General features: G+C 36.9%; 2 protein-coding genes across 3 annotated transcripts; one reads left to right on the forward strand and one right to left on the reverse strand.

Annotated features, from left to right (window-relative positions):
* Positions 1 to 2,264: 2,264 nt before the first annotated feature.
* On the forward strand, positions 2,265 to 3,140 carry LOC108201019 (major strawberry allergen Fra a 1.07-like). Its single transcript, XM_017369306.2, has 2 exons — positions 2,265 to 2,562; positions 2,701 to 3,140. Exons 1-2 carry the CDS (start codon positions 2,379 to 2,381, stop codon positions 2,997 to 2,999), a joined length of 483 nt encoding a protein of 160 aa, XP_017224795.2. The 5' UTR covers positions 2,265 to 2,378; the 3' UTR covers positions 3,000 to 3,140.
* Positions 3,141 to 4,226: 1,086 nt separating this feature from the next.
* Positions 4,227 to 7,345, reverse strand: LOC108202527 (putative pentatricopeptide repeat-containing protein At1g12700, mitochondrial). 2 transcript variants are annotated; one of them, XM_064084455.1, is made up of 2 exons: positions 5,683 to 7,345; positions 4,227 to 4,696 (listed from the first exon to the last, which is right to left on the reverse strand). In XM_064084455.1, the coding sequence occupies exon 1, from the start codon at positions 7,231 to 7,233 to the stop codon at positions 5,683 to 5,685; it is 1,551 nt and encodes a 516-aa protein (XP_063940525.1). In that variant the 5' UTR covers positions 7,234 to 7,345; the 3' UTR covers positions 4,227 to 4,696. The 2 variants fall into 2 exon arrangements, with proteins under 2 accessions (XP_063940525.1, XP_017226455.1); XM_017370966.2 differs by having other exon boundaries at positions 4,227 to 4,747.
* Positions 7,346 to 14,766: the final 7,421 nt, after the last annotated feature.

Here is a 14,766-nt window from a genome sequence, read left to right on the forward strand (position 1 = left end):
CAGAATCTGGGAAACGAATGGATTCATCGCCAAATTATAGACATGATGTGTTCACAAGTGTCATCCCATGTTTGCTGTTTTCTGGGAAATCTGGGGACATGCTCCTGGGTTATTCCTGCCCGCATTTTAACATAAAAAGAAATCGAATTTGATTGAGCTTAACAAACGTACTGCTGAAATATGAAGTCATATTCGAGTTGAGGAATATTACTTGTTAAGGAAGCTTAATTCATTCACCTCATAGCATTCTGAGAGCTCATGTGGAGATTGGACAGAAGAATGCGATGAGTGTTAGTATGCAGCATTGATGTTGGAGAAGAAACAAATGGTATTGTTGGCTTAAGATCAGCTAGAATCGAACCCGGAATCCAGGAACACGGAGAATGAACCTTTACCATTTGGCCAATCCCATTGTGCTCAATTGTCCCATTGTCCTCAATTGTATATGATGAGTGATAGTCTATGGAGGCGTTTGGTTCTTGGTTAATGAGGCTGAGAATCGGAATTTGGCACACTTCAGATGAATAAAGACATATCCCCATATAAAGGGGCCCAAGGGACGCTTGTTCCCATCCACATCATACACCTCTATCCAACCATCATCCAATCAAAGGACAAGATTAAGGTACCAATCTCAAAAATCGTGTTATATTCTCATGCCGGAGGTGTCGTGAGGCCACAACGCCTCACCCCTCCGACATTGTTTTGTAGGTTCCTAACTTCAGGGCGTGATTTGGCGTTATCAACGACAACGAGGATAAAGCCTTACCATTTGACCTATCCCATCTTGCTCAATTGTACGTGATTATGAGTATGCTATCTTTTATTTTTCTTTTTTTTTTGTTACCTTTTCGGTTTGGGAATAAGAAAATACAAGGAGCAACATTTTCATCATCGTCTCTTCACAATTAATCCAAGCTCATTCTTATTTAAAAAAAAAAAAAACCTTGCGCTCTGTCATTTGGCTTCTTTCTCTTCTCTATACCTCTATAAGCCCTTCCATTGCAAAATGTCATCTGAGTTTAAATATCAACCATCACAACTATAAGTTATAGACAATGTGGGTGTTTGAATGTGTCTTATCCTCTTCTTCTGAAGCGAAAATTCACCCCGGCAATGACAGAACCCAAATTTCTAATAATTTTGAGCAATTTGTTGGTTCTGAAACCATCTACTGCAGAGTATATCTACATAAATTGCATGTTCATTTCGCACACTTCACAACAATATACTGAATACTAGCATAAAACACCCTAGGTAGTTCGTGTTTTAACCACCGCAGTAACTGTTAATCAAATTATACTAGTCCTGATAATCCTAAATACCATGTCTGAGTCCTCACAGAAAGAAAAAAGTACCAGGTCTGCAGTGAAGAATTGCAGCAGCGGCGTATGCTCCATATGTCATATTCCTCAGCTTTCTCAGAACAAGCTTCAGGGACGTGTCGCTACCACTGCCTGGTATAACTCTTGTGCACTGTCATGTTGCCTATTCTTATCGATTTCGTTTAGCTGCATTGGCTACTAATCTAGGAAAATCAATGTACGATGCACTCTCTATTACAGAGTCGAAGAAATATTGAAAAAAACTGTACTTATTTGAATAGTTGATTTGAAGGCAGGTTGTAAAATTTTTCACGGAAAAAACCCTTAAAGGCGTATATTACTTGATACGGATGCATCTTACAGGAGATCCCTCAGCACCAACCGATCTCAGTGACAAGCAGTGGACAGTATATACCCCGACATCATATTTTTCTTATATACAGGTTACTCTGCACTCAAGGAAAACATGGTAGGACGCAATAAAATCATTATAGCAGCAGTGGATAAGTAATCCACTCCTGTTTCAGAGAACAAATATATTGCAGGGCCGTTTGGCTTAGCACAAAATAATTGCTTATTGCTTATATAGTTATATGTGAGAAGTTACTTATATATTGCTTATATTGACCTCTGGACTCTTTTAAGCATATATTTCTACAAATATTCTCTAATTTTAACTATGCTGAGAGCTTGTGGAAATCCAAAATTTTGTCTTGTGCACACTGTATGAAATATATTTTAAAGAGAATATTGCATTAGAAACTTAAGGGTCGTGTCATTCTTTATCAATCTTCTAGAACTCATCTTTATACCCTGTCATCTTAGTCAGTTATATCCTAAATCCTGGACAGTAGCTTAATTTGATGAATTACTGCACTGACAAACACCAGAATATATATCCCTTTTGCCGTGGTAACTTGTCACACTTCACGGCAGATCTCTACTTATTCTTTAAATACCATCCTTAAGCCTTATTACTAAAACCAACTCAAGAAGCTCTTCACCGATCTTATTTGATCTTTAAGTATTCACCAAAACCTTACTTAAACAAGCATGGGCTTCGCAAGCTATACTGATGAGTACACTTCCCCTATTGCTCCATCAAGGCTCTTCAAGGCCTCCATCGTCGACTCTCACAACTTGATTCCAAAGCTCTTGCCCCAAGGTATCAAGAGCATCGAACATATTCAAGGTGATGGAGGAGCCGGAAGCATTAAGCAAATCAACTTCATTGATGGTTCGCTCTTTTTTCTCGTGTTTATTTTTACCACTTGCTTCTAAAATACTCATGATCATACATAAACACACATATTGACTCCAGTTATAAAATTCTACTGGTTATACTGATTGGATAACATCAATATTACTCATGTAGGTCGCACTTTTAATAGTGTGAAGTACCACATTGACGAGCTTAGTGAAGACACGTACAAGTACAACTATACACTGTTGGAAGGCGACGCCTTGGTGGAAAATCTTGAAAAAATAACTTACGAGGTTAAGTTTGAGTCGTCTCCTAGTGGCGGTACCATCTCTAAGGTAACAAGCAAGTATTATACTAAAGGAGAATTCATGCTTAAGGAAGAAGATATCAAGGCGGGCAAGGAAAAGGTTCTATCCATGTACAAAGTTGCCGAAGCCTATCTCATCCAAAACCCTGATGCCTATGTCTAGAGGTTTTGTATTCTCAATAATTGTTAAGTTCTCTCCAACAGGTCTGTCTTGTTGTTTTCAGTTTGATTTGTACTTGTTTGTTCGGGAATAAGGAGAGTTTGGTTTCTTTAAAGAACAATGACAACAAACATAATTCTGAAATTTTGGCAAGTATCTGTTGAAAACAAGTTGTCCACGCAGTAGAAAAATATAAATCTTAAAGATTAAATGCTTAAAAACGCAGATAGGCGATATGTCCCCTCATTCACATCAGAAAACATGTGTTATGTCTTTGAGCGATAAAATATCACGGAAAGATTGCTGCAGAAAAGAACAATCTGCTTACATGCAGTCTGAATAGGCGCAATATGTTACCGAAGATCATGATTTTGCAGTGCATCGAGAGGAGTTTAGGATCATTTGTTAAACCTGAATAATATTTTTTGAACAATTAAAATATTTAGATGAATGATAAATATAAACACCAAAGAAGTGGTGATTTTTGATAAAAATTTCAATATTTGTTGAATGATGAAATTTATTATTTTAAAAACTTAGAATTCTTATATATATTCCGTTATTACTACATGTAGATAGCTAAATTTAATTATTTGATGAAAAATTTGTTATTTTTTCTACACATGAATTTGAATAATTCATTTATTTATCTTGAATATTTGTGCGGGGCGGTGGAGCAACATTCAGTGAATTTGGTGCCGGCAATGGTGCTGAATAACTTGGCAAATCAGGAGGTGAATTTCTCGGTGAAGATAAGGGTATGAGGGTGAATGGGTTGTGAGTATTTGTATTGGGCATCAATAGAGGACATCCGAAAATACAATCGAACCCGAGTGGGCCCCAATTTAAGATGGAAACCGTTTCCCTCACCAATGATTGCGTCTGGTAACCATTTTATACCAGCTAATGATCGCTTCTTCTATAGATAAGTCCGGTGTGAATAATATCACGGACCAAGCTACTGTCTCAAACTCACACACTATCTCGTATATTGTGCCTAAGCCGGTGATCTTCACGGAAACAACCTTCTTGCTCTTACTCTCAGGATAAGAACATAGATGCATACCCTGCTCTAAGCGAGATATACTGGGTATATGTTTATTTTGCTTTGGTTATTTATTTATTAATATAGAAAATACATGTTAACAATCCAAAATATTTTATGATAAAACTTTATAAAATTTATAATATATATTAAGACCTATCTTATGTTAGTTTTTATACATAATCTAAAAAATTAAAACAAGGAATCAGATAACTCAAAAAGGTCAAAAAGGTTAAGAACATTATAATTCTAATTATATTAAAATTTATGTAAAATACAAGTGAAGGCACGGACAGTTTGTGGATGACTGAGGTTCACTTGTGTGAGATGAGTCTTCCAGATAGTTTTGGTGTTGTCCAGCTATAACAAAACCCAGAACAAACAATCTTAATGGCATATATATGTTTTGTCCAGCTCTTTAAGTTCCATCCATGGATTAACAGATGAGCCTCTTGTGCAACTTGCATATTCTAAGCATTTGCGCCACAGCGCCACCGCCGGGGACCGAGTCCGATGTTACTTATTGCTGTATCAAGACGACCTCACTGATATAACTTTGAAGGACTGCAACATCCTGCTCTAGTTTCAGAGATGACAAACACTCGGTACACCAGAAAAGTGAAAGCGCGAAAAAAGGAACAGAAGTCGCTGGAGCCTTCATATCAAATGTTACTCCAGTTGTGAGAAGGCATCCAAGTCCTATCAACTAGGAAAAGCATTAAAATCATCTTATGGAAACAACTTTGCATATGTTCAGCGAGGGTCAGGACGCCTTACTAGATAAGGTTTTACATTAAAAAAACAATATAAACTTCCCTACAAGGCCGGACAAACCTACTTTCAACAGAACTCGCGACAACATGAATACTTAGCGCACTAATGTTTAGTCGTCACACCTCGCCAGGTATTACTCTCATAACTGATCGACCTAACTGATCATACATCAACGAGTATGTAGTGTATATTTGTTTTCCTCCTCTTGATGACACAGAACACATAATTTCAATATAAATTTCAATATAACTTGAGAACCATCCAGGAAGTCCCAACAAAACAAGAAACATGAGAGGTTGTGGTTGAAAAAATTTATCATCAGCAGTAATTTAAAGATAAAAAGCCTAGCACCGGATGTACTCCAATTATTTTTTGACTCCTTCAATAATGACCGCTATCAGCTGCTAAGTCACATTAAGAATAATTCCAGAGCCTCTACTAAACTTCAGTTCTGTCTTCATCCACCATTGTACATATTAACCTCTGGACTCTTTTAAGAATATGTTTCTACAAATATTTGCCGAGGAGTATATCAAGAATAAAGTTATCTCAATATATGCATTATTTGAGGTAGTACATAGGCTTCTTTTATTATTTTCAGATGCTGATTTCTTCTTTTTGTATATGAGAGGCATCGAGATACTAAGTTTTAATTCTGAATGACAACTTCAACAAAGACTGTACTCAATACAAATTGAAGACATAGTCTTACTGTCTCAAATCTATTGTCTATTAGCTCTTAACAAATTGATGGAACCCATTGCTAATTAGAATAATTCTTTGCTCAGCAAAACATAATACTATAGCAGAAAACTAAAGGAAGTTAAAATATGACAATACATAACAATGAACCATAAAATTCAGTACCTATTGCAAAAACCATTTGCAGAAAGCAAGAACGGAGGGGTCTTGTTCTTCTATAGATAATAGGTCTATTACCATGGACGTAGAAGATGCATCTTCTGAGAATTTACGAGCTCGCATGTTCTCTATCAATACAGCTGCTTCTTCATATCTTTTATTCAAAAGACATGCACGGATGATCGTGTTGTAAGTCACATCGTTAGGCAAACAACCACTAGTTTCCATCTCAGAAAGTAATACCTTTGCTTCCTCAAATAACCCTTCTTGACAAAATCCTTGAATCATTGTAGTGTATGTCTTCACATTGGGTTGCAAACCTCTTGAAGCAAGCTTATCAAAAATATTTCTGGCCTCGTCAAGTTTTCTGTTCTTGCAGAGACCATCGATGAGGATAGTATAGCTATAACAATTTGGCGCTATTCCATTACTCATCATGGTATTCAGCACCTCTAATGCCCTGTCAGTGTTGCCTCTTAAACAAAATCCTTCCATAAGCGCAGTGTAGGTGATTACATCAGGAGGCACACCTTTCTGGATCATAATTGCAATCACATCTTCTGCATCTGTTGTCCTCCCTTCTTTGCAGTGTGCGTCGACCAATATAGTATAGGTGTGCAGATCAGGAGAGATCTTCCTAACACCCATCTCACTTAACAACAGCTCAATGTCCTCCCATCGGCTGGAGATGCAAAGGCCTTGAAGTAATATGTTATAGGTTATAACATTAGGTGATATGCCTTTGTGAGTCATTTCAGACACAAGAACCAATGCATGATCGACTCGTCTCTCTTTGCACAAAGAATCAATAATAGAGGTATAAGTTATCACATCGGGTTTCAAACCTATCTGCTCCATCTTTCTTAACAACTTGAGAGCCATGGAGGTATTTGAAGTTTTGCAGAGACCATCAATGATGGTGTTATACGTAACTACACTGGGCTGAATTTCTTGAAATCTGATAAGCTTGTTAAACAAATCCCCAGCCTCCAAAGGCCTGTCTTGAGATAGAAGGCCCTTGATAAGAGTGTTGTAGGTAAAGGCATCGGGCACCCAACCACTCTTGATGATTCCAGCAAGCAATGAAAAGGCATAATCAAGGGTATCCAAGTGACAACAGGAATGAATGGCAGTATTAAAGGTAACAATATCAGCAGGAATGCTTAAAACACGCAATTCTCTAAACATGGAGATAGCTACAGAGTACTCTTTCATGCGAACAAGGGCGGTTAAGAGTTGGTTGAAATCCACAACAGAAAGCCCAGATTTCAGACGGAGCATTTGATCGAACACAAGAAGAGCATCATCGAGTTTATTGAAACCAACCTTGGATTTACGATAGAGTAATAGTTTAAGCTCGGGATGAGTGGTAGATGGAGAAGGAATAAAGGGGGGTTTGGGTTGTGAATCAGGGTTAGGCTTAGTAGAGAAAAGAAGAAAATGAGAATGAAAAAGAGAATTTGGGGTGCTTACAATTGGAGGCATCAAAGTGAATGAAGTGAGAGCATGAAAATGAGCAGTGGCTAGTGTTTGAGCTCCTCTCTTCACCAACAACATTGCTTAACCCTCTTTGAGATGCCAAGAAACTGAGTAGCTGGGACTTGAGCTTAAGGCCGCTCCTTGTGATACTTTCTTTCTGTTTGCGTGAAATTGACTTAAATTCAGAAATGAGATAAACTTGCTAGAGTTGTTAGCGAACAGGGCTGTTCGCGAACAAGCTCGAGCTCTGCTCGATAAAAGCTCGGTTCGACTCGGTTCGTTAAGAATTCGAGCTCGAACACATAAATGTGTTCGTTAAGAAAACGAGCTCGAGCCGAGCTTTTAGTGTATTCGGCTCGAACTCGTTCGGCTCGAGCTCGGCTCGTTAAAACTCGAAAAAATACAATATTTTCACGATAATTTCGTAATATATATATGTTATTGAACGCCGAATTCAACATATAATATATCAAATCGATCAGGAGAATTTTAACTATAATATGGTACCATCCAAACACACTAAAAATTTTATTTGGCTTACTATTTTAAAAGTAAAGTAGCGGTTTGACCTTATTTTTCTTTGGCTCGGCTCGGCTCGTATTTGTTCGTGAACAAACTCGTGTTCGGCTCGTTAGTTAACGAGCTCGAGCTCGAACATATTTTTTTGCTCAGCTCGGTTCGATAGGAAAAAATTTAAAGCTCGGCTCGGCTCTGTTCGTGAACAGCCCTAGACTTGCAGTAATTTTTTGTTAATTGGTATTAATTGGTTACTAAATTCGTTAAAATAATTTTTTGAGGAAGTTAATTATATACACTCTAAATTAGATAAGTTTATAAAATAAATAAAAATATATTATAGGAAAACAATCATATTTTTCACTATATTTCATAAAAATGGCCAAACTTTTATTTTACATTCATCTTTTAAAATGTAAATTAAATCGAATATTATTTTGTTATTTTAAAATTTTGATTACATTTATAAGATTTAATTAAAATACGACCACTACTATATAATTTACTCAATAAATATACATATTTAGATACTACATTTCCAAACACATCACATGAAAAATTGTTAGAAACATTACTAGTTATAAACAAGCTTATACATTTTTAATCCAGATGACCTTTCTAGTCATGGTCATGTACTCAGGTAGCACTACCACAAATAGCAGTATCACAGTTGTGAACAATGATATCAAATTATCAAAGATGCTATGTAATCATTCATGAATTTAAAATATCAATATTGCATCAAAAGATTTAAAATCAGGTTCATAAATGCTATGTAATCATTCATGAATTTATTTAAGAAGGTGAGAGATAAGTCATGAAAGCTAACGTGGGCGTTTGTTTAGGACTTATAAGTCCAGCTTCTGGATTATAAGCTAGGAGAACTTATTCCTACCGTTTGTGTAATAAGTCAAGAAGCACTTATAAAAAGCTAGGAATGCTAGCTTTTGTTTCGGTGCTTCTACTTATTTACCAAACACTTTAATCACTTATAAGTCTTATCTTGCTTCCAACTTCTACTCCACTTATTTATATTAAACAAGAAGCACTTATTTTAAGCTCACCCAAAAGCTAGGAATGCTAGCTTTTGTTACAATCCCCCTATATGCATGAAGCCAATTCCTTAAAACAAGCTTCAAGAAGTATCTATTGCAGCATCTATCTCCAGTAAAAGGCTTGTGAGGTGTAGTTGTCTGCAGTTGTCAATTCAATCACTTTAGCTTGTACCGGAAAAAGAATTAAAATTTGAAGAGTTGATACAAACACAAGTTTTAAACTAAGATTTGCTTTCTGAGATTAAGTAACTTGTTCTTTCAAAAAAAAAAAACTTGTTGAAATAGGCACTTACAAGAGTGTATTACTTGACAAGTATGCATCTTACTGGAGACCCCTCAGCGCCAACCAATTGACAGTATATGCCCCGGCTTCAACGTTATCCAACTTGAGACCTTCGACGAGGATAATCTCCTGACAGAATTTCAAAATAATTAAGTGATGCCGAGACAAATTATAACATTTGATGGATTGATTTGCTTACTCTGCCTTCAAGAAAAACATGGTAAGAAGGAATCAGATCATCATAGGCGGCAGCAGATAAATAATCGACTCCTGCAATATGAAGAACAAGTAAATCAAGCACCTTACCTCCATGACTCTTACACAAGGGAAAGCACAACTTGAAAATAGGAGTTTTGATGAATGATTTGATCTTACACACAAGTTTGATGTCGGTGTTATCCACCAGCAGTTGTGCACCGTCTTTAGTGAAGCCTACATAGCTTGTGTCAAACTCCTTTTCCCACATCAAGCGCCTATTAAGAAAGAGGAAAATCTGAACAAACAGAAAGTGACCATTAACAAATTCAGAGGCTTCAAGATTTTATAAATGCACAGACATGGAAGTGTTTAATGTTCTAATTAAAACGAGCTGCTGAAACACGTTGGGGATCTCATTATGGTGTTATAGAGAATTTGATTATCATGTTTCCTTCCGTAGTTGATTTACTTGAAGTTGTGGAGAACACAGATACACTTTCAGATCAAAGGGCCGAAGCAAGTGATTTGTTAGATATTATTCAAAGTTATGAATTCACTTTCTTATTGCATCTCATGAAAAGTGTGTTGGGGATTACAAACGAGCTTTCACAAGCTCTGCAGAGAAAAGACCAGGACCTTATTAATGCCATGGATCTTGTTAAATCATCCAAGATTAGGTTTCAAGACTTGAGAAAAAATGGATTGGAATCATTATTGGAAGAAATCAGAGAATTCAGCAATAAAAATTTAATAAGCATTCCAAGAATGGAAGATACATATGTAGCCAGAGGGAGATCAAGGCGCAGGGCCGAAGAGATTAGAAAGGTATATTATCGAACCAGTTTATTCTATACTGTGATTGATGCTGCTGTGTATGAATGGTCTGAATCCATCTGAATCTTTCTCAGCCTTCGATAAAAGAAAAATTCTTAGATTTGCTGAGTTTTATCCTGCTGAGTTTTCTTCAACAGATCTCGTTTTACTTGAAAATCAGCTTCAAAACTACATTGTTGATGTGAAAAATCATACTGATTTTTTGGAGTTAAAAGAAATCAACGATCTTGCTAGAAAATTAGCGGAAACAAAGAAAAGTGCAGTGTATCTGTTGGTCTTCGTACGTTTTAGTTTTTACTAATGTTTGTCATTATAATTGCAGATGGAAGATTCATACGTTATTTACCATCAGTGTTGGCCACTTCTGCATTGCTTCACGTTATTCGTCAAGTAGAGCCTTCAAATGCGGTTGATTATCAAAATCAGCTTTTTAATGTTCTCAAATCCACCGAGGTTAGTATAATTTCATAGTCTTTTTAATTGTCTGTCTTCTCATTCATATTGTTTCTTCAATTGTAAGTTCATCTTTGATTGAAATAAAATCCCTCATGTATCGAGTGGATGTGGCAGTATATTACAATCAATTATCGTGTTAATGACTATAAATGTATACCATTCACCTCCCACTGACCTATCATCATTTGGTACCCGCCTTTTGGTCCCATCATTATACGTTATACCATCTAATAAAGATTTTTTTTTAATCTCTTGCATTATTAAATTTTGACACCATATTATACGCTTTACTTTCTAACGAAGAATTTGTTAAACATAGAAGTTCTCCAGCGTTATTGATCCTTGAAACTATTTTTGTTTAGGAGAACATAAGCGGATGTTATGAACTCATTGGGAACATTTTAACCACTTGCTGGATTGATCAAAAGAAGTCTCGCAAGCGCAATTCTGAAGAAATGCAAGACACCAATAATGAGACCATTGACGTCTTCTAGTTTTTAAAGTTCAAAGAACTGTCTCGAGTCATCAGTTTTGTTTTTGCATGTTAACAGAACTTGTTATTTTTTTTCTTTGTTTTTTAGAAATTTGGATTTTGGGATTTATATCTATACTTGCAATACAATATGTTTGGACTTTGGACTATTTGCAATCTTGATTGAGGGTGATTTGTAGTTATAATTTTATCAAGCTTTCATCGCTTGCTGCTAAAGTCTTTACGGCTGCTGTTTTGGTTATACTCAAGCCGGGACGTATGCAGAAACAGTCTCTTTACTCTTCAAAAGTAGAGGAAAGGTTAAATCTATATTCTTCCCAACTCCTGTTCTGTGAGCGGGATACACTAGATTGTTTGATTTTACTTGATACTATCAGACTCTTTGATTGCTGTTTTGAGTGTTTGGTAAATGTACATTGTCCCGGATTTGAGTATTTAGGGGCAAACATAGTGGACTTGCTCCCTGTAGATTAAAAGAGTCTCAGAGGACAATGTGTTAATACGGGCTCTTTTGAAAATCCAATCAAATGTTCTTATTTGCTTTGTATTCTGTTTAGGAAGTTACTTGTACATGTCATAGTTGGGTTGAAAGTAGCAGATGGGGATCTAAGAGATGACTTTAGACTCATTATGTGCTCCTTAGTTTCAACAGGTATGTTTGGGAGTTTCTTTGTTGAGCGAAAAACAACTCTGAGCCGCCTCGGACGGATATGGTCTGATAACTGTGCTTGCAGTGAACATTACAGGAAAAAGTACCTTCTCTTATGATACTTGCTAGAGCTGTAATTTGAGTCGGGCGAGCTCGAGCTCGCCCGACTCGAACTCTTTTAACCGGGCTCGGCTCAGCTCGACTTGCTAAACGAGTTAAATTCGGGCAAAGGTTCCGGCCCGTTTAATTAAACGAGCCAACTTGACTCGACTCGTGAAATTAAACGAGCCGAGTTTGGGTAGAGATTTAGACTCGACTAAGTGTAAAATTATATGAGCTAGCTCGCTCGACTCGTTAAAACCGGCTCGTTTAGCTAAACGGCTCGGCTCGACTCGACTCGTGAAATTAAACGAGTCGAGTTCGGGCAGAGGTTTAGGCTCGATTACCTAAACAAGACGGCTCCACTGAAATCGATTATACTTGGCACGAATTAGGCTCGGCTTGAAACTCAGCTTGCTCGACTCGAATTACAGTCCTGATACTTGCAATGATCACAGGGTTGAATGGCGTTTAGGTCAATCAACTCATCACAAACTTTCAGTTGGGTCTTCCAACTCAGAAAAGCGGCTTCGGAATCTGGGAAACGAATGGATTCATCGCCAAATGATAGACATGTTGTGTTCACAAGTGTCACCCCTTTTTTCCTGTTTTCTGGAAAATCTGGGGACATGCTGGGTCATTCCTGTCTGCATTTTAACATAAAAAGAAAATCGAAATTAATTGAGCTTAACAAACGTACTGCTGAAATATAAAGTCATATTCGAGTTGAGGAATATTACTTGTTAAGGAAGCTAAATTCATTCACCTCATAGCATTCTGAGAGCTCATGTGGAGATTGGACAGAAGAATGCGATGAGTGTTAGTATGCAGCATTGATGTTGGAGAAGAAACAAATGGTATTGTTGGCTTAAGATCAGCTAGAATCAAACCCGGAATCCAGGAACACGGAGAATGAACCTTTACCATTTGGCCAATCCCATTGTGCTCAATTGTCCCATTGTCCTCAATTGTATATGATGAGTGATAGTCTATGGAGGCGTTTGGTTCTTGGTTAATGAGCCTGAGAATCCGAACTTGGCACACTTCAGATGAATAAAGACATATCCCCATATAAAGAGGCCCGTGGGACGCTTGTTCCCATCCACGTCATACACCTCTATCCAACCATCATCCAATCAAAGGACATGATTAAGGTACCAATCCCTAGGCGCCGGCCTATAAATAGACCAATGAATGAGACATTCAGGGATTATTTTATCTCGACTTATCATCATCATTCACACACCATGTTTAGTATAACCTTATTTATTCTCAAAAATCGTGTTATATTCTCACGCCGGAGGTGTCGTGAGGCCACAACCCCTCCGACATTGTTTTGTAGGTTCCCAACTTCAAGCTACACGGAGGAGTACTAGGGCGTGATTTGGCGTTATCAACGAGGATAAAGCCTTACCATTTGACCTATCCCATTCTGCTCAATTTGGCTTCTTTCTCTTCTCTATACCTCTATAAACTTAAAAACTTAAAAAAATAAACTTAAAAACTTGCACTCTGTCATTTGGCTTCTTTCTATTCTCTATACCTCTATAAGCCCTTCCATTTCAAAATGTCATCTGAGTGTAAATATTAACCTTCACAACTATAAGTTATAGACAATGTGGGTGTTTAAATGTGTATTATCCTCTTCTTCTGAAGCAAAAATTCACCCCGGTGATGACAGAACCCAAATTTCTAATAATTCTGAGCAATTTGTTGGTTCTGAAACCATGCACTGCAGAATATAACTACATAAACTGCATGTTCATTTAGCACACTTCACAACAATATACTGAATACTAACATAAAACATCCTAGGTAGTTGAAGTTATAACCACCGCAGTAAATTTTAATCAAATTATACTAATCCTGATAATCCTAAATACCATGTCTGAGTCCTCACAAAAAAGAAAAAAGTGCCAGGTCTGCGGTGAAGAATTGCAGCAGCGGCGTATGTTCCATATGTCTAATGTCTTATTCCTCAGCTTTCTCAGAACAAGCTTCAGGGACGTGTCGCTACCACTGTCTGGTATAACTCTTGTGCACTGTCATGTTGCCTATTCTTATCGATTTCGTTTAACTGCTTTGGCTACTAATCTAGGAAAATCAATGTACGATGCATTCTCTATTACAGAGTCAAAGAAATATTGAAAAAAACTGTACTTATTTGAATAGTTGATGTGAAGGCAGGTTGTAAAATTTTTCACGGAAAAAAAACCCTTAAAGGCGTATTTACTTGATACGGATGCATCTTACTGGAGATCCCTCAGCACCAACCAATCTCAGTGGCAAGCAGTGGACAGTATACTCCAACATCAATGTTATCTAACTTAAGACCTTCGACGAGGATGATCTGCTACAGGATTTCAGCAAGTTAATAATGAAAGGATCATCATTCTTCTTTGCAAGGCTATTAACATCAATTTCAGAGCAGCCAATGAATCCGAAGAAAGGTTAAAACATATATAAAAGCATCGAAATTTCTGAACACAGGGTACTATATTCTTCTTATATATAGGTTACTGAGCAGAATATATACTTTTGTTATGACATAGAAGAAATGATCTATCGTAGTAAATGATACATCTCCATAAGCAGAATCAGAGAATTCATAATATATGATGGATTATTTCTTACTCTGCTCTCAAGGAAAACATGGTAGGACGCAATTAAGATCATTATAGGCAGCGACATGGCCTTTTGGATTAGCTCAAAAGAAGTGCTTATTGCTTATATGTGAGAAGGTACTTTTATATTGTTACAAATATTCTCTAATTTTAACTATGCTGAGAGCTTGTGGAAATCCAAAATTTTGTCTTGTGCACACTATAGGAAATATATTTTAAAGAGAATATTGCATCCGAAACTTAAGGGTCGTGTCATTCCTTATCAATCTTTTAGAACTCATGTTTATCCCCAGTCATCTTAGTCACTTATATCCTAAATCTTGGACAGTATCTTAATTTGATGAATTACTGCACTGACAAACACCAGAATATAGATCCCTTTTGCCGTGGTAACTTGTCACACT

Source organism: Daucus carota, chromosome 9, assembly GCF_001625215.2.
Source record: "Daucus carota subsp. sativus chromosome 9, DH1 v3.0, whole genome shotgun sequence".
Lineage (NCBI taxonomy): Eukaryota > Viridiplantae > Streptophyta > Magnoliopsida > Apiales > Apiaceae > Daucus > Daucus carota.

Coding starts and splice junctions, on each gene's coding strand:
- LOC108202527 (XM_064084455.1), bottom strand. CDS start 7,233: ATGTTGTTGGTGAAGAGAGGAGCTCAAACACTAGCCACTGCTCATTTT.
- LOC108201019 (XM_017369306.2), top strand. CDS start 2,379: ATGGGCTTCGCAAGCTATACTGATGAGTACACTTCCCCTATTGCTCCA. Junction 2,563..2,700: donor GCAAATCAACTTCATTGATG/GTTCGCTCTTTT, acceptor TTACTCATGTAG/GTCGCACTTTTAATAGTGTG.